This window comes from Harpia harpyja, chromosome 24 (genome assembly GCF_026419915.1).
Source record: "Harpia harpyja isolate bHarHar1 chromosome 24, bHarHar1 primary haplotype, whole genome shotgun sequence".
Lineage (NCBI taxonomy): Eukaryota > Metazoa > Chordata > Aves > Accipitriformes > Accipitridae > Harpia > Harpia harpyja.
Genome location: NC_068963.1, coordinates 376,954 through 398,013, shown reverse-complemented (window position 1 = coordinate 398,013; position 21,060 = coordinate 376,954). Strand labels below are relative to the sequence as shown.

Sequence of the window (21,060 nt, the reverse complement as noted above, 5' to 3'; positions counted from 1 at the left end):
AACAGAAGACTAAACAGAAACTCACATAAAGCAAGTGGGAAAGGGGACAGAAAATAGGAGGAAAAGGCTAATCTCACTGCTGGAGTGCTGCATTTAAATCACAGTGGTTTCCTAAAACCCAATAGCTTGGTTAAACTCAAAATTCAGCCAGGAAGGATCACAGCTGTGCTTGACGGTGCTAAAACAATGCGCATGACTCTCTGCATTTCTGCAGCCTCTGAGGACTAATCCCAACTACAGATCCTTGCAGTTACTGAAATAAGAATACAAAAACAAATAGGATCCACTTTCTTGATTTGGCCGTAGTAACAGTAGGGCAGCAGCACAGATTTGGAAGTGTAGAATGACACCTAACATAAGAGCAAGACGATTAAGAAATATTCAAAGTATAAGTTTTTGTGCATCCTTTTTAAAAAAAAAATCTGAACTGATTTTAACATTGCTGCTTTACTGTTCAACAATAATTGGCAAGCCTTCCCAGTGATTTATTCAGACCACACTAAGATCCAGGTTTTGCTTTGAAATACATGCAGAAAGATGTTTATTTAAAATAACAAAATAAAAAACCCCCCCACACACTTTAGACCAAGACCTGAGTTAGCTTTAAGAAGAAAGCTAATTGTGCCTCCAACACTAGAAGCACCTGAGGCTGCAGTGCTTTTACTCTGTGTGTGTGTGAGAGAGAGAGAGAGAGGGGACTTGTAAAGAGAGATGCAAGGCTTCCACCCTCCCTATGGCTACCCACAACCCACATCAGGTACACTCAAAGCAAACAAGAAGGGAACAGTTTTGCTTTGTCTTCCTTTTAATTAGTTCTAACTAACACTAAGTCTTCCCTCCCACTCCAGGATTTTTCCTTTTTTAAAAAAAATTTTTTTTTGAGACATCTATGTGAGCTTATGGTAAGATGCTACTTAGAAATGTAATACAAAGACACCAGGGAACACACGAGGCTGAAAGAATATCAACCTTATTTATGAAGATGTGATTTGTGTTTATACACAAGCTAGTAAACAAAGAGAAAAATAACTCTTTCCAAGAAATAAACACCCATCTCAATTAGATCAAATACTATAAATGTGGTTTACATAAATGCATTACATTAACTACTAGGGTCACTGGGCTCACAATGAGAGGCATTCATGTCCAAAAAGGAGTTTGAGCCAATCAGTGATAGAATTATGAATGTCAGATTTTGACTTGGTGTTTTTACACCAACATACAAGAAGTTTTCCATTTTAAGTTCATTGTATACTATTCCACGAGAATCAGAGGCTGTATTCTTCACAGAACACAGACCCAGAGTTCATGAATTTCTAGATTAAGTTACCCAAACAGCTGATCAAGTGATGAGATCCAATGATCCAGGGTTAGTGCAAAGCCTCACACCATTCTAGTGAAGAAAAAGCAGTTATACTTAAAGATGAAAAATAAACCCCAACAAATAGGAATTTTTACATTATAAGAGCTATTTTGAAAAGCACAGTTACACCTAGCCTTCGACCCAAGTCGCAAATCCAGATCTAGACCATTACCAGTTAGGTATTTCCTTGTGTGAATTATCTCTAGTTTAGCAGCCGAATGACAGTGTTTTCTAACCTGAAGAAAAATGCTGCCCCTTTTCCAAACGGAAATTCAGAGTGAGGGTATACTAAAGAAAGGCTTAACCTTTGGGAAATCAAAGCAGCATCCAACCCCGAAGCCACCCAGATCCAAAAAAGTACTGCAGGCAGAAGTTCAGAAAAATGACAGGGATTTTACCCACAAATACACCAGCCTCTAACCTTGTGCCAAAACCTGTACACTGGGTTTTAGATATTTTCATTTGCAGACAAACTATTAAACTAAACTGCTTCATCAGATAGAGTGGAAAGATCAAACGCAGAACGTCAGAATACCACTTTGTGTAGCAACCATATTTAAATTCATGGCAATCTCTTAAAGACATACATGTACTCAGAGGGGCCGAAATAATATCACTTCAATTATACACTTTTAGGAACAAATACCCAAGCATTTAAGGACATGAAAAGGAAACATTTAGCTGCACATGACTGTCCTCAAAACGTATGGGATGTGTTGGTTTGGGTATTTGTTTGAACCCCCAGGTCAAAAGTAAGAAACAGTACCAAGTTTAAGCACAGTGGTTTCTCAGTGGGTTTTGATAACATTTTCAAAATCCATTAGGCAAAAAGAGTATTTAAAAAAAAATGCTAAGTGATATAATGTGGAAATGGCAGAAAATTCACTCCAAACAATTTGGATTCCAAGAAACAAAAAGCACAAAACAACCTGTACAAACATACGCATTACTAGCTATACACAGATGTAGAACAGGGCACCATGTTCAGTTGTGCAAACCTCGGACCTACATGATCTAAAAGCGATCATACATTACCTGTACAACACAAAGTCATACAGGAAATATTCTAGCATATTCAATATGAAATGCAATGCATCACTAGGCACAAATACCAATATTTACATTAGGACTGTGCAAATGATGGCATTACCCAGTTTTTCCTATGCTGAATCAAAGACATTGTCTTTACAACATACACCAGGTTTTACTGGAATATATAATTAGTTAATGTCTGGAAAATTAATACAAGGCTACGTTGTTTAGAATTAAGTGCAGTGTGTAGAAAAAAGTGTGAGATTGTGTTTTTACATACTGCTTTTGATGTTCCACTCACTGGCTCGGTACGACTTCTGGAAGAAGAAATAAAGGTGATCAGAATTTCAGGTAAAGCACTTGTACCCAGCATAAAGCAGTGACAACAGATTATAAAACCTGAACATCAAAACATTATGTTCTGATAGTCTAGGGAATGTGGAAATTTATTCATATACCTAAACTGTTCTCTCTTGGTACATTAAGTGCAACTAAAAAAAACCCCAAATCCCGTTTCTACTTTGTCACAAATTAAGATGTACAGATATAGAACACAACAGTGCAAGAGGAAGTCCTCAGGTATTTTGTCTCTGCTGCGTAAGTATCAAAAAGATGAAGTCTGTGTTACAGCTTGGTGTTCTTAAATATTATCAACTATCAAAATACAAAGGCAACTTTAACCAATCTGTACATATCTAGTATTACAAATGGGTACCAGATACAGTAATTTCCAAGAAAGAACACTGACGTTCTAGACACTTTGAAGTGCAAGTTTACTTCAGAGAAAACAGTCGGTCATCTGACAAAGAAATAACAAAAATGGCAGCAGCATAGGCTTTAGAACAGAGTTTCTTTGTGAAAGCCCAAGCACTGTATTCAGATAGCTACGACATTTAGCCATGGAAGTGCCAAAATACTATATGTGTTACACATGCAATATTGACTAAAAATAGTAGCAGAAATGTCACCTGAAAGCAGTTTCTAGGGTTTGGTGTGATTTAGGAGCCCTGTGACAAAAAAGAAAAGGTCTTACTTGCCAGAAGTTGCTTGAAGATAATCTTGAAAAGGCTACAATCTTTTTGGCAATAGTCATTACATTTGAAAACTTGCTGAGATTCCACACACTTATTGATCTGTATCTGCATGCTACTCATCATGAATCAGATGTGCAGCCCTTGATCTAGTTAACAAACAATTCCTACGTCATCCAAAGTGTCCCATGAGCAGAGACAATTCAAAGGCTGCTGTGGAATTTATGTACAAATAGAAAGGCTCAGGCTTCCTGCCACTACTAGAATACCACCAGGCTCGCAAGTACAGCCACGTACCTCCTGAAGATGAGGAAGTACAGGGAAATACTTTAGATTACCACACAATGGTTTCTTCACCCATTTACCTTGAAGAACATACAAGGTGAGTAACACATTTTTGAAGGCCTCTCCACCATTATAGCATACATTCCTTGTTCCCAAACATTAACCACTCTACCAAGTTGTTTCTGTAATGTTTCCAGCTGACAGAATAGAAAGCTCATCTGCCTGGTTCATTTTCAACACTACAACAGCAGTGCCATTCTTTCCTTATCCCCACATACAGGTCTTTGTTTGATCTTTGATGCTAGCAGCATCTCTCCTCTCATTTCAGGGCAGTATTATGATACCAGGAGAGAGCGCCAGCCAACCAGAAACGGAGGATGCATTGACAGGGCGGCACTAAGCACACATATTTAAATTAAGCCCCAAAACAAGGCCATGGTTATAAGCACAACACTGTGGCGTCCTGAATGCCTAGGTAATGCCTGAAAGCACTGCAACAACTACTGAAGTAATATGCCCAAAGTTTACATGCAGAGTCACATCAATTCAGGGTTTTTTGCTCGCAAATGCTTCACAGGTACCAGGATGCTGCTGTACTGTTTTTTCGAGACACACAGTAACTCATCAGTCTACTGTATTGACTGAGAACCAACATGAGAAAGACATGGCAAAACCACAAGCTAATAATACCTACTAATTGTGGGGGAGAGGCGTCTCTTTAAGAAGGCTGGAAAACATGAATGTTCAAACAATGCTAATGTAGCTGAATACATACATGACAGCAATAATCCTGTAGTCAGCATTGCATTTGGATAGCTGTAAGTTTAACCAATACATCCGATTCTCTGTCCTCCATAAATCTTAGGAATATAGATTGAAAACCTGGAGCACTGATATCAACTTAGGGTAAAAACAGACTTAGATAACTAGTAACGCTTGGTAACGTGCTGAACTGCTTACTGAGTTCCAAGTTTGGAAAGGGTTAACTATTCCTTTGCTGTACTCGCTCAAAAGGTGATACACTTTAGGATAGTGTTCTTTTTCTCTTGCCTGAAGTGGACATTGTCTTTAGGAAACTAATAGGAATCACTTATGAATGGAACTTCTGGTTTGCATGGTTTGCCAGCTGGCAACCCTTGGTCTTTCCTCTGTGCCTAGTATGCAAAACACCCAGATTTGGGGCGTAAGAATACCTGCCATATCCCACCCTGCCTCCCCAAATGCAAGAAATTGTCAGTGTTTGACTATCAGACTCTTCTGAGGTGGGAACAAATTATAAGTTTACACAACAATGCCTATCTGTCTTTACTATAAAAGCAATAAAATCAAACACATAAAAGAAGGAATCTCTCCACGTAGAGGAAATGGGATCTACAACTTGGCTCTCAGAAGAATCAACCCCAAGAACAAACCCAATGGAATCATCTTAAAAGCTACCATTGTTACAGTTTGAACCCCATCTCCCAGCAGGACAAAACATGTAAGTCTACTTGGGGACAGATACATTAAAATCTAGCCCATGACAACAAAAATTAACAGCAGCTTTAACAAGAAAGATACAATCTGAATGTCTCTTGTAAACTAATATCAATTTAAAAAGTTAATCCGCTGAAACCCCTAACCAAGAATACAATGCTTTATGGATACTTACATAACACAGGTTTTGCTGGTGACTTTAACTCCTCCAGCGGGGATTCTTCTAACAATTACCGATGAGTTCTTAGGAATCAGGGCATTACCATCTGTGTATTCTGAAAACAACATCAATACAGAAAAAGAATTTGCCAGTTTACGAGAACGTATATCAATACATAATTACACAACATTTCCGAGAATCCCTTTATGGATAGAAAAGCAAAATTTGATATGTAACGTTGCGCTTTGATCGTCCCAACACACTGAAAGTACATTTCAAGAAATTGTCAGGTTTGATAATCAAACACAAGCAGCACAATCTTTTTCATGTTTTTAAAATGGCTGGAATGCCAACAGCAAAATGGTCTCAAAGGTCACTGAAGCGGAGTCTGCTAATGCATGAGGTTCTTTCCTGATCTAGCTTAAGCTGCTTTTGCTTCTGTTAGGCTACAAAACCAATAGAGCTTTGGAGAAAAACCAACCACAGCAAAGTCTCACCTGCATAAACCAGATTCTGAAGTCTGACTAGCTTGTCCTGCAACAAAAGAGGCCCTCAGCTAAAGCATGACAACTCTGCACCATTGCTTTCAGAGCTGTTAACTGTATCAGTTCCCCTGTGCTGCTAGTGGTCAAGACTGACAGAACACAGAAGAGAGCCTGCCATCTCTGTCTATTCCTTGGAGCTTAACCCATCAACAACACCGCTTTACATGTAAATGGAAACAAAACCGGCAATGCTAGTGTTTGGATCACAGAAATTTGGGGGGGGGTTGAGCTTGCTTTCACAAGTAGGGCAGAATTGGCTCCAACTAAAGTGCTATCTCCCCTCTGAAGCTTATCATCTAGTTTGAATTAACCCAAGGGACGTGAATTGGATGTCAATAGTTGTGGATGCCCCGTCCCTGAGCTTTTGAGCAACCTGGTCTAGTGGAAGGTGTCCCTGCCCATGGCAGGGGGGTTGGAACTAGATGATCTTTCAGGTCCCTTCCAACCCAAACCACTCCATGATTCTAGGATTCTATGAATTCTTGCGATTCATTTTGCAGAGCAGAGAGACTCAAACAAAATTCCTTATGAAGACAGCCGTGAAAAGCCTTTTGAAAAGAGTGTGTGCCTGAAGCTACCCATGCTTTGCCTTGGCTTACACCATGTTAGTCTTTGAAGAGGAGGAAAGCCTTCTGACCTTCTACATAAGGCCCAAACAAACAAAAAAACCAAACTACCTGAGACACTTTGACTGAGTAAGCTTAAAATGCAAAGATCTCTCCATGAGAATGGTTTTTATATTGTCCTTACGCAAGCTGGATATGACTAAATATTTTAAATCACTATCAGCAGCCATTCCCTGTAATCTGCCTACAGTTTTAAACATTAAAAGCTCTTACCTTTGCAGACCGAATCAGAACAATGGTCTGAAAAGCAAAGATGCTGTATATCTAGTCAAGCTCTGTCAGGGTGGTTTTGCTCAGTGATCACACACAAAACAGGAATATTTCACAATTTATGCTTCATTTTTCAGTATATTATTCCTACAGGCAGGAACCTCTCTTACCCCAAAACTCACCTACCAGAAGACATTATTTCAACAATGAAATGAAAATTTTACTTCTCTTTCCAAATGACAGAATGCTTCTTCAGAAAACTGAGAAATCATTTAGCTGAAACTAATTCCTGATCTTCCCCCCTAGGGAACCGAACAGCAAGCTTCCTCTGGACTTCCAAGTAGGTTCAAACTGTAGGAGAAAGGACTACTAATGATGAAAACAAAAGCTTTTACAGAAGTCATATACCCTGAAAGCAACCCCTAGAGCTCTTCTCAAAAACGAAACTCTAACCCTTCCACAGCCACCTGTCAAGAAAGGCCTGCACTGGGACTTTTTGATGGAGAAGGAGCTGAAGCAGTACTGAGGCCCAGGCAGGCAACTGGGACATCATGGAAGCTGCAGATCTAGAAGCCCAAACCAGCTGTTTCGACCTGCTGAATGGAGTCATACAGAGCGTTCTTTCTGGTCCAGATCACAAACTGCTGGACTGACATTTCAGAGACAGAGGACAAGCAACAGTGGCTCCACAAAAAGGCAGGAGTTTGCTACGCCTGTGCTGAACTTGAGGATTGTTCTAGTTCTGCAGCAGATTTACAAGTGGCAGCACCTTGCCTAGGAAGAGACTGTATATATGAGGACAGCAACCAATGCATTTATTCACAAATGATGCAAGCCTGCAGAGGTCAATTCGAACATGCCCAACAGCTGTGTGATGCAAAAAGAGGAATAAGTCCTCTTCTAGTACTTGGTGACAATTCATTGACCTTTAGAAGAGAAGCATTGACATCTGCCTTCTGAATAGACTATCCTTGCATGCATTTCTCTCTCTCTCTCTCTCTCTCTCTCTCTCTCTCGATATATGCTTGTTTTCAATATGCTCGTTAAGTGCACCGTGAAGAGAGCTCCAGCCATCTAGTAACAGACTGATATAAAAATGAATTCACCTTAAAAGTCCATCAGTATACGTTTAAATGCATCAGCTGAACAGTGACAATAGCTCGGTGAAGGAAAGGCTTTCTTTGTATAGGACACTTATCATGGCACCTATTTGTATTTGGTACTTGAAGTATCCCACCAGCTTGGTCACCATGTCAGAGAATTTGTGGAAGAGTGTTTACATACAGCAGAGTCCATTGCTGAGTTAGTTCTGTGAAGGGGCCTGATATTAACTGGTTTTAATACATTTATTTTTCCTTCGCCTCAATTAACTGAATTAATTTTGGTGATGAAATTTTATTAGAGGTGAAGCCAAACAATGTCGACTAAAAAGTCAACTTTTTTCTTTTTTTAAGTAGGGAAGGACTAAATCTGGCACACTCTTCCTGAAGTCCCTCTCAATTTGAATTTAACAGACACCAGCTTAGTCTAACAGCTCTCAGACTGAACTGGTGTCTCCCAGCAGGAACCTATTCCCCATGGGCAGCAGCATCCCCTAGCAGAGACTCAGTAACTACCAGGACCTGCAAAGCAGTGTCACACTGCCTCACCTCATGACTCCACATCTGCAAAGTGAGCAGTCATGTCATGCTCAACAAGGCTACTTTTCACACTTGTCCAAGCAGCACTCCAATAGAAATGTTCAGCAAAGCTGGAGGTTACAACATTGTTGATTCCTATTTCCTGATAGCACGACACTTGTTTTACTGGCAGTGATGGCCAGTAAGGGGCTACTGGGCTTTTGTCAATCTGACCTGTGATTAAAAGTAAGGATCCCATTAACTCAGAAAGCTTGCAAAAGCAAAGGAAGATTTGGATGTTATCTTAAAGTCAAGAGCAGAAGAGACATAACAGTCTAAAAGACAAGAAATTTAGTATGCTTGAAAGACCCAAGGGAAAGAAGTATTTCATGGAGGCAGACAAGTTAAACAAGAGCTACTTTGACTGCTGCCTCATACGGACTCAGAAAGCTTAAATCAGCTATTGCATTAGTGTCCACAACCTTCTTCCTGCAAAAAAGTACAAGCAGCTCAGGTTATGCTCTGCTTCGCATTGAATGCACCATTTAAAAATCCCATTTTTAAATTCACCTATAATTCTGAAAATCTGCTAGCTTTAATAATTTCTCTCATATGTATGCTATCAACAGGTTACTGAAAAAAGCTCCTACTTTATTTTACGGCCTGCTTTAATCCACCATTTGGAGTCTGACAGCAGTGCAAAAGCACCTCTCCGAGCACTATGTAGAGAAGTATTTTCACCCAGATAAAGTACAGAAGCTCTTCAGAACAGAAGTCATTGGAAAGCAAGCCTATATGTGAAATGACAAAGAAAAGCCTTTACTAGCCTTAGATGCCTTGCCAACCAGCTATTATGCTACTGGGGAAAGGATTTGCAGGGTAAGAGCTGACAATGACTACTAACATGCCAGACTGTCTCTACCAGAAAAGAGGGTAACTCCCAAGAACACTTTTTCCCCCTAGCGCTTAAAAATACGCTTTCTCACAATGTGAGTTTTTAGCTCTCTTCTAATCAACACCACTTGCACGCTTTGCGACAAACAAACAAATCATCTGTGTAGCTGCACTGAAAGCACTGCCTTGAAACATCCTGATGAACAGACTGGACTACTATTTCTGGATTTTCAGCTTCCACCCAAGCAGGTATCCCTGATCTCACCTACAACTGGTATATCATCATTTCCTCAATGAGCTAGCTCAGTAGGTCAACCAGTTCATGGAGCTTTCATTTGCATTATTGTCATACAGTACTGTGCTCCAAAAGAGCACCTGTATTGCTTTGAAAGGATGAGTCAATAAAATCTGACATACTTTCAATCATTAATCTGATTATACAGACCGCCTGATGCCTTCATGTCTTATTGGCACTGCTCGCTGCTTCAGCATGGGACTGGGAAAGCGAAAGCAATGCTGGAGGCAACGTGGTAATGTCCCAAACGGAGCCTGCCCTAAGCACCTGGCCAAGGGACATTAACCCAGCTGACAGCACACCCCCGAGAGGTCCCAAACCTGCTGCTGATGGAGTCCAAGCAGCTGACTGCCAGACAGGCAGTGCATGAGCTCCACTGTAACATCTTGTTTTTTGAATGGGTACATGACTTACCCTCAGCTCAGCCTGGGAAACAGGGGACTCCATACCCTTTCTGAAAGCTCTACACAATAATGCTGCACGGCAGCCCAAGAACTAATTGCACTCGGAGGTGTAATCAAAGCAATCCCCCATACTAGCACTGCAACACAAAATGCCACGGTGAAGGACAAGGTTTAAAAGTTGCTTAAAAGTCTTCTCTAAAATGCTACGTTTGCACAGTGTTGAAGACATTCCAGTAGACAGATAGACAGACTGACATCAGCTGTGAGGCCAAATGATTTCATTCACAGTTAGCACGTGGGTTTTTTTGAAGACATCACATTGTGGCATTACTAACACTGTCAAGTGCATGCTGCAACACTGAACTCAAGCAAGTTCTGCGTTCAAGAGACAGTCTTCTAAGAGCACTATTCTTCCTTAAAACTATTCATCTAAGACCAGTTCTGAGACCCATTTTTGCTTTTATATTTTCTTGCATTTTGCCTGATAAGCAGAATCGCACGTTCTCCAAGTGTTTTGAGTCAGAATGGTACAGGGCAGGAAAGAGTATTCAAGAGACCCGAGTTCTGGAGTTTGCAGTTCTTCCACAATACTGTGAGAACATCCTATTACAAAAGACAGGTCAAGAAATCCAGATTTTGGATTCAAAGGAGGCAAGTTTAAATGCATCATTCTGGCCTAGAGGCTTTTGGAAGGCAATTCTGCCTTTATAGAACATGCCTCCATAGTAAGCTTGGAAGAGGACACCCACACTCCCTCCCTACTTTTAAAATAGGTCCCAACCATCCATTTTGCCTTCCCACCATCTTAAAAAGAGTCCTTCCCATCATTTTTTTCCACTGATATTTAAAATCCTGTTTCCTTTTAGCTGATATTAACATTGCTTCTATTACTACATTTCCATTCTGAAAAGTAACAGTTACTGAACTGTAAAGGCTTAGAGTGCTTGGAAAAATCTGAGCAAGTAGGCCATCTTCACTCAAGGTTCACTTTCTTCTTTCCAAGATCATTTCAACATTTAGGCAGGACTCCAGCACAGGCAAAGTTATAAAAACTCAGTCCTTTATGTCCACATGGAAGAATTCCAAACATCCCTTTTAGGCAGAATACCCTGGTCTACATTTTTCCTTTATCTTCTGAAGGTGAGCTTAAGCATCTACATCTGATTAATAAAAAGTGAAATTCACGGTTATGCATATAAACCAAAAACTTGGCATACATACATATTACACCGAAATGTACTCTCTAGCTTTGCTCTGAAAACCACTGGGGGATTTTTGCCTTTTCCCATGGAAAACACCCTTATGGAAGATTCAAGAAGCATCTGTATCACTGATATACCCATGCAGTGGCATAAAACGAGTTGAAGACAAAACTAAGTCACCAAGACCACTTTTTTTTCTTCAAACTAGCCATCTGTTCTGTTTCCATCACTTTCAGCTTTGTCTGCCAGATCTCTCTGAAGATTTCTTTGAGGTTTGTTATTAAAGGATCTCCTCCCGCATTTCCTTATCATTTTACCTAGAAGAATTTCCAGGAAACCAAAACTTTTGTAAGCACTATACGTCGCCCATCAACCACGTGTTCTTCTGTGCCTAGCTCCGCGTCTAAAGCACAGATCTGAAGGTAGTTGTCAGAACAGCAACTGCAAAAGAACAGCTCTGTGAGGTCCCCAACACAAGTCACAGCTACCGATCGTGTCCGAATCACATTATCGCTTCCCACCCCGCTTCATCCCTGGCGACGCTTGCCCTCCCGGTCCTCCCACATGCTGGCGGGATGGCCCCCAGCCTGACTCATGCTACGTGGGGATGAGCCACAGAGGGCAGAGCATGGCTCCCGCAGGCCATGGCCGTCGCGGGGTCGTCTGCGACGCCGCCAGCCGGGCAGTCCCCGAGGCCCCGTGCCTGTTGCCCCCACGCACCTTCTTTGGTCTGGGCGTTGGTGATCTGCAGGTCGCAGCTGGCCGCCGTCAGCTTCTCGTGGCCCATGATCTGGAGCTTGAGGTCATGCAGAGAGATGTAGAGGCCGTCGAAGGTGACCGTATCATAGTTCAGCCTGGAGAAGAACTTGTAGTGGACACGCGACATGGTCGCGGCCAGGCGATGCCTGTTCCGCGACAGCGTCTACCGTGGCAGATGGAGGCGATGCTCGCCCGGCTCCTCCTCGCAGCCCAGGCGGGCAGGCGGACGATGGGGAGAGGCCCTGTGAGAGACTGAAAGAGTTAATGTCTCAAACATGGCGGTGGGGCAAGTTCTATGTAATGACGAACTCTGCATAGCAAGGAACCACAGGTGAAAAGAAGGCAATCAGCACAGATCAGCACAGACATCAGCAACAGGATGGGGAGGCCATGCCGGGGGGGTGTGCAGCTCTGTGTTCTGATACGCTGATCTGATATGCTGAGCAGGGCAGCTCACCATGCATGGCCAAAGATCAAACAATGGTCGTGTCTGCAGAGAAGGAGGAGTTACTCCCCAAATAACCTCCAAGCCCAGCGATCCATTTCCCGAAGGTTCTGAAAGCACAAACCACGCATGACCCTTAACTAGCCTAATGAGTTGGAGTGCTCGCCTGAAGGAGGAGCAAGGATGATAAAAGGACACAAACTGAAGCCCCACGCACGCACGCCCACCAGAACTGGACCCCTAGGCTGACTGGACCAACGCTGGACGCAGGACCAGTGACATCTTTCTCTTTTCCTTTTACTCCCTCTGTCTTGCTCTCTCTTTCCCTCTCCTTTCCCATAATCCTTACACCTCATCCCTTTAAGACATAAAACCGCTGACCAAGTCTGGGACTAGGAGTGGATTGAGCCGCCCCTAGGCTCTCCTCTGAGAGGGAGTCTAGAAAGCAAGGGGGTCTGCTCTGAACCTTGAGACTCAACAGGAGGGACCTCCTTCTGCCCTGAATTGATGCATATGGTTACCACGGGTTACACGGTTTACTGAGGTAGTTTCATGCCAACTCCTGTTGCGAGAAACGCCGTCACCTACTGTTGTTACACCTTACAAGTTCAGTTTGCTTCCGCCACGAATAAAATGCTTAACTGATCCTTTGGTGTCGTTTCACCTTAATGTAGCCTGAGGGAATTCTGAACTCAACACGACTCCCTGGTCTGTCTGGCCTGTGTCGTGACAGACCCCCGCGGCCCCGGCTCGGCCTCCAGCTCCCTCTCTCGCACGCAGCGCTCCCAGTCCTGGCCGCTCGCTGTGGTAACTCGGGCACCCCTGCCTCAGCGTTCCGCCGAGGGGCTCACCAGCCACCAACCGCAGAGGCTGCCGCCAGCGTGTCAGTGTGCACCTGCAACGGAACACCGCACCCGCCCCTCTGTGCCTTCCATGACTCAGTGCGTTACGACAAAGAGCCCGTGTCCTGTCACCCCCCGGGTCTGTCACTGACCCGTGTCCCTCCTGTCACCCCGCAGGCTGTCACCACCCCGTGTCCCCTCCTGTCAGCAGCCAGCCAGGGCAAGACAGCCTGGGGGGGTTTGCCGTGGGGCACTCGGCTGCCCGCGCCGCAGTGACAGTGAAGGGGGGGGACATCTCGGGCTGTTGGAGTGTATCTTGTGCGTTTATGGACAGTTCAGTCAAAGAAGCCAGTGGCCATCTAGGCTGAGTTCCATAAACCAATGTACTTCCCAACTGTGGCACATCCACAGCTGCTTGAACTCTGCAGAGGAGGACTAAAGAGTAAGGAATGAACCATCGGCGTTAGGAGGTGCCCCAGGACAATGTTTCTTGCTCTCTCAGTCATCGCAGCTGCTGCTGCAACAGCCCCAGCACAGGACATCATGCCTTGAATTACGAGGTCTAGTTCTGCTGAGTCACATTCTACAGCTTGCAGCCGTTTCTGGGCTAACTGGCGATTCCTTTCTGTCCATGTACATATAATACAAAAGGCTTGTTGTAGTCTGGCAGGGTGTCCTGGTTTCAGCTGGGAGAGAGTTAACTGTCTTCCTAGTAGCTGGTACAGTGCTATGTCTTGAGTTCAGTATGACAAGAATGTTGATAACACTGATGTTTTCAGTTGTTGCTCAGCAGTGTTTAGACTAAAGTCAAGGATTTTTCAGCTTCTCATGCCCAGCCAGCGAGAAGGCTGGAGGGGCACAAGAAGTTGGCACAGGACACAGCCAGGGCACCTGACCCAAACTGGCCAACGGTGTATTCCATACCATGGGACGTCCCATCTAGTATAGGAACGGGGAAGTGGGGGGGGAATCACCGCTCGGGGGGACTGTCTGGGTGTCGGTCGGCGGGTGGTGAGCAATTGCACTGCGCATCATTTGTACATTCCAATCCTTTCATTATTACTGTTGTCATTTTATTAGTGTTATCATTATCATTATTAGTTTCTTCTCTTCTGTTCCATTAAACTGTTCTTATCTCAACCCATGGGTTTTGCTTCTTTTCCCGATTTTCTCCCCCATCCCACTGGGTGGGGGGGAGTGAGTGAGCGGCTGCGTGGTGCTGAGTTGCCGGCTGGGGTTAAACCACGACACAGGGCTAATGAGGGAGCTTCCATGACTGCTTGCTTTGGATCTTTAAATGCCTTCTGGGTTTCCAGAGTCAGGAAACCCTTTTGATTTCAGTGCTGTCCTCTATATCCAAGGGATAGTTATTTTTGCTATTTCTGTCTGTTTGTTTTTCCTGTTACTAGTGATTTGGAAGGCTAGCTTTTAATATGGTAGCCTTGCTTATAAGCCTGTGGTGGAATACAAATTATACCTATTCATTCCATAATTTGGCCATAGCCACAGTCCACAGTACGGCAGCGGAGGCAAACGAGCCCGACTGTTGGATATGCACGAAAAGCCCATCCTCTACCAGAAATCAGCTCTCCTGGGTATCTGTCCCATTGAATTCTCAGTGGTACGAGGACAGGCATCTACGTTATGAATTTTCACCACAGAAAGTGAGCATACGGCCCTTCCGCCAGGAAGGGTTTGTCACTAGCCTCAAAGGAGACCTCTGGGTATGCCTGGAGAGCAAACCTATTGACAAGCTTACTGACTCTGTAGCAGCCGGGAACTGGAAACGCCAATAGAGCCTTGAAATGAATACAATGGACAGAGATGGACAATTCACATCTTAGGACCATACAGATGAAAAGGGGAGTCTTATGCCTGCAACATTCCATAGATCAGTTCCTAGCTCTAAAGGCAACTGGTCTTCCTCCACAGATTCTTCCAAAACCTTACTATATACCACATCCACTGAACATGGAGGGGAGTTTCTCCAGAAGCCCGTACATAAAACCTATTCTAATAAGCCACCCCACTGTAGCGTTTTTTCCTGGATGGAGTTTCTCAGGCCCTGCAGACTCTTGAGACAATATGGATATTTGCAGATAGATTAACCTGGTATTCTGCAGGAAGCTGTAATCAAACCAAAGATAATGATACAATTTTGGTTGCCGCCACAGGCCTGTAGGATCCTGATTGCTCCGAGTCATCTACTCTGGGTCCAAACCTTACCGGTTTACCTGAACATCCAAATCCAGCACATGCAAACCCTTTTGCAGGAAATAACTTACATGATTCAGACTTATTTGAAGATTATACTACCCATTGACACAACTACCAGGGTGATACTGGAGAGGTGGAGAAAGGGCAGTTGAGGATTTACCCTCAACCCGAGCTGAAAAGTGTATTCTAAGTGCATTAATACCATCCACACAGGTTAGAACCTGTATCTCTTCTGCCTCTGTAGCTCCTAGCTACTGCTATCTATGGGAAGAAGTGTTACAGCCCACTGACAGAATGTGGCACAAAGTTCCACCTGCCTGTAACAGCTTTTATCCCAGGGTTAGGCGTTGCAGAACTAGAAAGAGCTGTTGCAAATGTGTCGAGACAATTAGAAAAAGCCATTCATGAAAGCACAGAGTATTACAGTCCTACAAAAAGAAATCAAATTATTATCACAAATGTAAAGGGAACTAGGCCTTAAGCCTCATTGTTTCTAAGACTATTCATATCAGGCATATAACTAATGATTAGAGATTGTTTTAGATGTGATTAATAGAATGCAGGTGCTTATAAAACAATATGCATAAGCTGCTCATTTGTCCCTTGTGTAGCCCTCACCATAGCTGGCTTAAAACCCAGTCAAGCTGAATCAACAGAAAAAGAATCATACATCTTAGATCTAAGACATAAGAATAGATAAGAGTAAGTGATTAACTTTAGAGTAAGATGAATTAATAGAACAACCGGAGTGATTCTCAGAAATTCAAAGGTGATCTTTGGTGTGTAAGAAGGTAAGTGACTGTGGTGACTGGAGACCTTCTGCCTATGACCACTAACTTCAGAAGAACCGAGACGAGACAATAAGAATCGGTCGAGACAGGAAAATGTATTGGACTTTTGAAACCACTGGAGAATAGAGAACTGAGAGTTCGTGCAAGAACACCAAGAACTTCTTCTGACAAAACATCAATTGCATATTGTTTTGTAAAATCGTATATATAGAAGGCGTTTTTGAGTTATCTTTCGCCATTCACTGCGGTGGTGGCCCAACTCTGAGTTGTTAATAAAGCAAACCTAGAGAAACCCACGTTTGAAAATCCTTTAACACAAATGGTAATACAGAATCGATCACCCCTAGACCACCTTTTAGAAGTACAGGACAGACTACGTGCATTATTGTGACAGATGCACTTGAACCCCCCTTAACCAAACCAGCAGCAATTTGGTACAGGCTCCAAAGGAGGTAAAGCCTGAGCCGTAGCCGGGCCAAGAACTCCTCTAGGAAACCCACAAAGGAGCAGAGCGGCACAGCGAGAGTTGTGGGTACAAGGACTCTTATGCATACCTCTCCCATTGTATGCAATTTGACTATGAGCCAACCACTTTACCCCATAAATCTGACAGCCTCAGTGAGCCTTCTTTGAGCTCTCCCTGCTAGGCAGCATGGCTGCACGGCAGTAATCTCCAGCAACGAGATCTTTTAACAACAACAGGTCGTTGGATGAGCCCAATTTGAGTTCTCCCTGGGTGGCAACTGGACTGCTCCACCAGGCAACTCTCCCCTTGAGCAGGGACGACTCTCAATGTTAAGAGATATTAGTCGTTGACCTTAAATAAGTAAGTTTCAAGTAGAACGAATCACTTTTGAATTATAATGGTGTGTGATTTAGTACGCTGTTTACTTAGATTTACTTAGCATGAGTAACTGGATTTGCTGAAGCCTTAGGCCACAAGCTGTAAACTTGCACTGAGATTTACTGAACATGTACCTACTTAGTAAAAATAGGAGCCTCCCGAGCCAGCGTAAATCAGATGATAAGGAGCCTTATCAGATGATAAGGGCTACAACCCTCAACAGCACCTGCAGCTCGGCAAGACAAGGGCCTGCCCGGAGAAAGTGAAGGAATCCAGTGAGGTGTCAGAAGATCTCAGGCCACAACCACGACTGGACCAAAGGGTGTGTGAAAGGTGCGTGAAGATCACATGAAGAGGGGGGTGAATAGTCTGTAAGAGTATAATTGCCCAGGGATTTCTTTGTTTGGGTTTCTGTCTGGGGGCACCGAGCTCGAGCTGATCCTGCTGCTTACCACTCTTTTAAATTATGTACTTTTATAAGACTCGAGGCCTGAGGGCCTGTTTCAGGAAACCAAGGGCTCAAAGTTCAGAGCGAACTAACACCAGATGCCCGAATGGATCGCTAAGTGATTAACAGCATGCTAAACTTTGAAATCTTAACTAAGTGATATAAGGATTGATTGTGCACACACAGTCTTTTAGCCATAAACTGATGACCAAGTCTGGGACTAAGTCTGGATCCAGCTGCACCTAGACTCCCCACTGAGATGGAGTTTTGAAAGCAAGGGGGTCCATTCTGAACCTTGTGACTCAACAGGAGGGTCTCCCTTTGTGATACCTTTCCACACTTCCCATCTCTCTGTAAATCATTCTAAATCGATTCTAACATGATCTGCCTTTGTATGATTCTCCCATGTATTAACAGAGTGAACCTTGCCATCGAACTCTGTTAAGTCGCACTTTTACAAATTTTTTAAGTGATCTAAAACACTCATCCGTGACAATTACTGAATAACAGCTGATGGGTTTTTTATGTAAATCAAGACCAGAAAAATGAAACTGATAGAAACGAGAAAAAGACTCATTTAAAAATACTAGATGAAGTAAGGCAGGAATCGCCCCTAAATCTATTTGGGTGCTTAACCTCTTGGCTCCCAGACTTAGGTAGAGGACTGTGAACTAAAAGGATTTGGGTTGTTGTAGTCACTATCTTGTTTTGCTTTGCAATTACATATGTGTGCTTACAGTGTTGTATGACCTTATGCACTCGACTTACGACTAAAATAGTGAATAGTGTGACCCTGAGGGTCAAAAGAAAAGGAGGGACTGTTAGGAAAAAGCTCATTCCCTGACTATTGTACCAGCTAGTCTTTAGAGTATGAAACTGTATGAACTTTCTGAAGATCTATACGGTTTACATTGTATACTGCATAGCCGTGGTTCAGCAAGCATGGCTCATTGCAAGAAGCAGAAGGACAGCCCCCACCCTGAAGAAGAAAGGATACCCCTGGACTACCCCGATCACGCCAGCATCCCACCCCTCCAACTCCTCTGTGAAACCCTCCTGTTAGCTGGCATCAGAGATAAGGAACTGTAGAAAGATTGACTCCAGGGACGTCTAGATCCAGAAAGAAGCAGATGGATGGTGACACCACAGAATTAGAGTTGCTTTGCAAAACAGCAGTATATGTGTGTGTTAAGTAGCGATTGATCAAATCGTGTTGTACCTGAATGCTTGAAAGGCATAAGAACCATGTATAAAACTGCATTCGGGGTGCCCCAATTTGACTGGGACACCCCATGTGCATGAATAGAGAATTACTCTTGTAATTCTATACTTTGTGTCCTAGCCTCTCTCCTCGGACAGCACAGCCCAGCTGCAAAATTTTCGTGATAGTACCCCTCTCCCCACTCTGAAAATTATCCTCAAAGGCCAAGAATTGCCCCTAGGGCTGGCCCAGAAGCCTTCCGTTCAGCGGGGGACACTTTTACCTCCATCATCGCGCTGTCCTCCCAGGAAAGGATCGTTCAGGAAGGACTCCCACTGAAACCATCGCTCAAATAGGACTGCCGCAAGAATTTGAGAGCGATGCACCACCCTCTCCTATGCAAGATGCTCCCCCGTTCAACCCCAGTAATACTTAAGGAGTATGGTTTACAGACACAAGTGCCCACTTGAACAATGGTGTTTGGTTCGGTAAATCCACAGCCATTTCTGCAGATGAAAAAACAGACTTACTTAACTGAGGAAATAAAAAGTTCTGCCCAATGAGCTGAGTCCCAGCCATCACCCAAGCCTTTGAAGCTGGAGCCAGCACAGTTTATACCGATGCCGATGCTGTATGGGCTGGAGCCACCCAGTGCCTTGGGAACAGGCAAGAGCTGCTGCACTCCCTTCAGAGAAGCCGCAGGCAGGGATACGTCTCCGCTTGTGCTTTGCCTGGGAGAACCAGGGTAAAAGCCGTAGCCTCAAGCCTAACCTGGTACTTGGGCCCTGCATTGCTGCCCTCCCAGTACTTACGAAAGGCAATTCACAATTGCACTTGTGACCGGTACCCCCCATCCTCCTGACACCTGGTAGGACGGTTAGCAAAACGAATGCCATTTTATGAGGCAAACAGCCATGCTCTGCGACCAAGCTGGTCACTTATCAGTCCCCTTTCCCCTCTGCATCAGGCCCTGGAGGTCCCGCGCACCAGGCAGACTTCTTCCCCCGCTCCCTATCAGCCTCAAGGTTCCTGGGTGCCAGGCTGATTTTTTCGCTCCTTATGGGCCTCAGAGGTCCCAGGAACCTGGCCAGCCAGGTTGTGATGACCCTGGCACGCAACTGGGAAGCGCAGCAGCACGCAGAGCACCGTCTATAAAATCAAACAGTACTTTTTCCCTCTTCTCATCCAAGGGCTAATTGGTGGAGGAAATGAAAATGACGCCTTCCCCTCCTGTGGGGCAGAGGCTTTCTGCCTTGATACACATCAAACTGGATGGGAACGGTGGGAACCCCACGGAGCCACGTGGGTCTTCCACCTGCCCTATATACCCAAACCTAACAGCACTTAAATAACGACACTTTAATAATGGGCAGGTACCCACTGGATGCCCAGTGGAACGAGCTAATTTTCCTGCTCTCTCTAACCCACAAACCCTTTAAAACCCCCACTGTCAGCCTGTCATTTCTGTCACGCTGGCACAAGGAAAGGGCATATGGAAACCCATTTCTAAATGGGGAATCGAATCCCTTGATCCATCACTGAGTCCCAGACAACCAACCAACCAGGCTGTGATGACCCCATCACAGAGAATTAACAGAAGGACAAACAGGAGGAGGAGAAAAAGAAAGAAGACAAACAGGATGAACTGGTGGACGGCAGGAGGAGGAGGAAGGGAATGAAGAGGACGAGGAACATAGAAAAAGAATGAGAACAAGGAGGAAGAAGAGAGAGAACAGAAGGAAGAGGAAGAACATGAGGAGGTGCAAGAGGAGGAGAAAGAAGAGGTGGAGGAGGAACACAAGGAACAGGTGGCACAGGACTAGGAGCAGGAGGAAAAATAGGGAGAGAAGAAGGACGAGCAGGAGGAGGAACAGAACACAGGAACAAGATACAGAACAGGAGGAGGAGAACAAACATGAGAAAGAAGAGAAAAGAAGCGGAGGAAGAGGAGTAAGACAAGAAGGAGGAGGAGGAGGTAGAGGGGCAGGAAGAGGAGAAAGAGGAAGAAAATGGAGGAGGAGAATGAAGAGGAATGGGAACAGGAGGAGGAGGAAGACAAAGAGAAGGCAGAGGAGGATGACATACGGGATGAAGAGGAACAGAACAAAGAGGAGGCAGTGGAGGAGGTGGGGGAGAAAGAGGAGAAGAACGAGGATGAGAAACAAGAAGAGGATGAGCAAGAAGTTGAACAGGAGAATGACGACTAACAGGAGAAGAGGATTAGGGTGAAGTTGTGGAGGAGGAGTGGGAGGAAGGGGGAGGAAGAGGAAGAGGACAACTACAGCAACAACAAACAGGAGGGCAGACAGAAGGAGGAGAAGAAGGGTAAAAGAATGACAATAAAGAGGAGTAGGAACAGGCAGTGGAGGAA

At 44.1% G+C, this 21,060-nt stretch overlaps 1 protein-coding gene across 1 annotated transcript; it reads right to left on the bottom strand.

Annotated features, from left to right (window-relative positions):
- Nucleotides 1-1,650: 1,650 nt before the first annotated feature.
- LOC128135796 (E3 ubiquitin-protein ligase RBBP6-like) lies at nt 1,651-12,028 on the bottom strand. The gene is made up of 3 exons (XM_052774879.1): nt 11,863-12,028; nt 5,363-5,462; nt 1,651-2,712 (listed from the first exon to the last, which is right to left on the bottom strand). The coding sequence occupies exons 1-3, from the start codon at nt 12,026-12,028 to the stop codon at nt 2,568-2,570; spliced, it is 411 nt and encodes a 136-aa protein (XP_052630839.1). The 3' UTR covers nt 1,651-2,567.
- Nucleotides 12,029-21,060: the final 9,032 nt, after the last annotated feature.

What these genes read in the sequence shown, in the direction of transcription:
- LOC128135796 (XM_052774879.1), bottom strand. Translation starts at nt 12,028, where the DNA reads ATGTCGCGTGTCCACTACAAGTTCTTCTCCAGGCTGAACTATGATACG. An exon ending in CAACGCCCAGACCAAAGAAG is followed by an intron (nt 5,463 to 11,862) that starts GTGCGTGGGGGC and finishes TGTTGTTTTCAG; the next exon opens with AATACACAGATGGTAATGCC. An exon ending in ACCAGCAAAACCTGTGTTAT is followed by an intron (nt 2,713 to 5,362) that starts GTAAGTATCCAT and finishes TTCTTCTTCCAG; the next exon opens with AAGTCGTACCGAGCCAGTGA.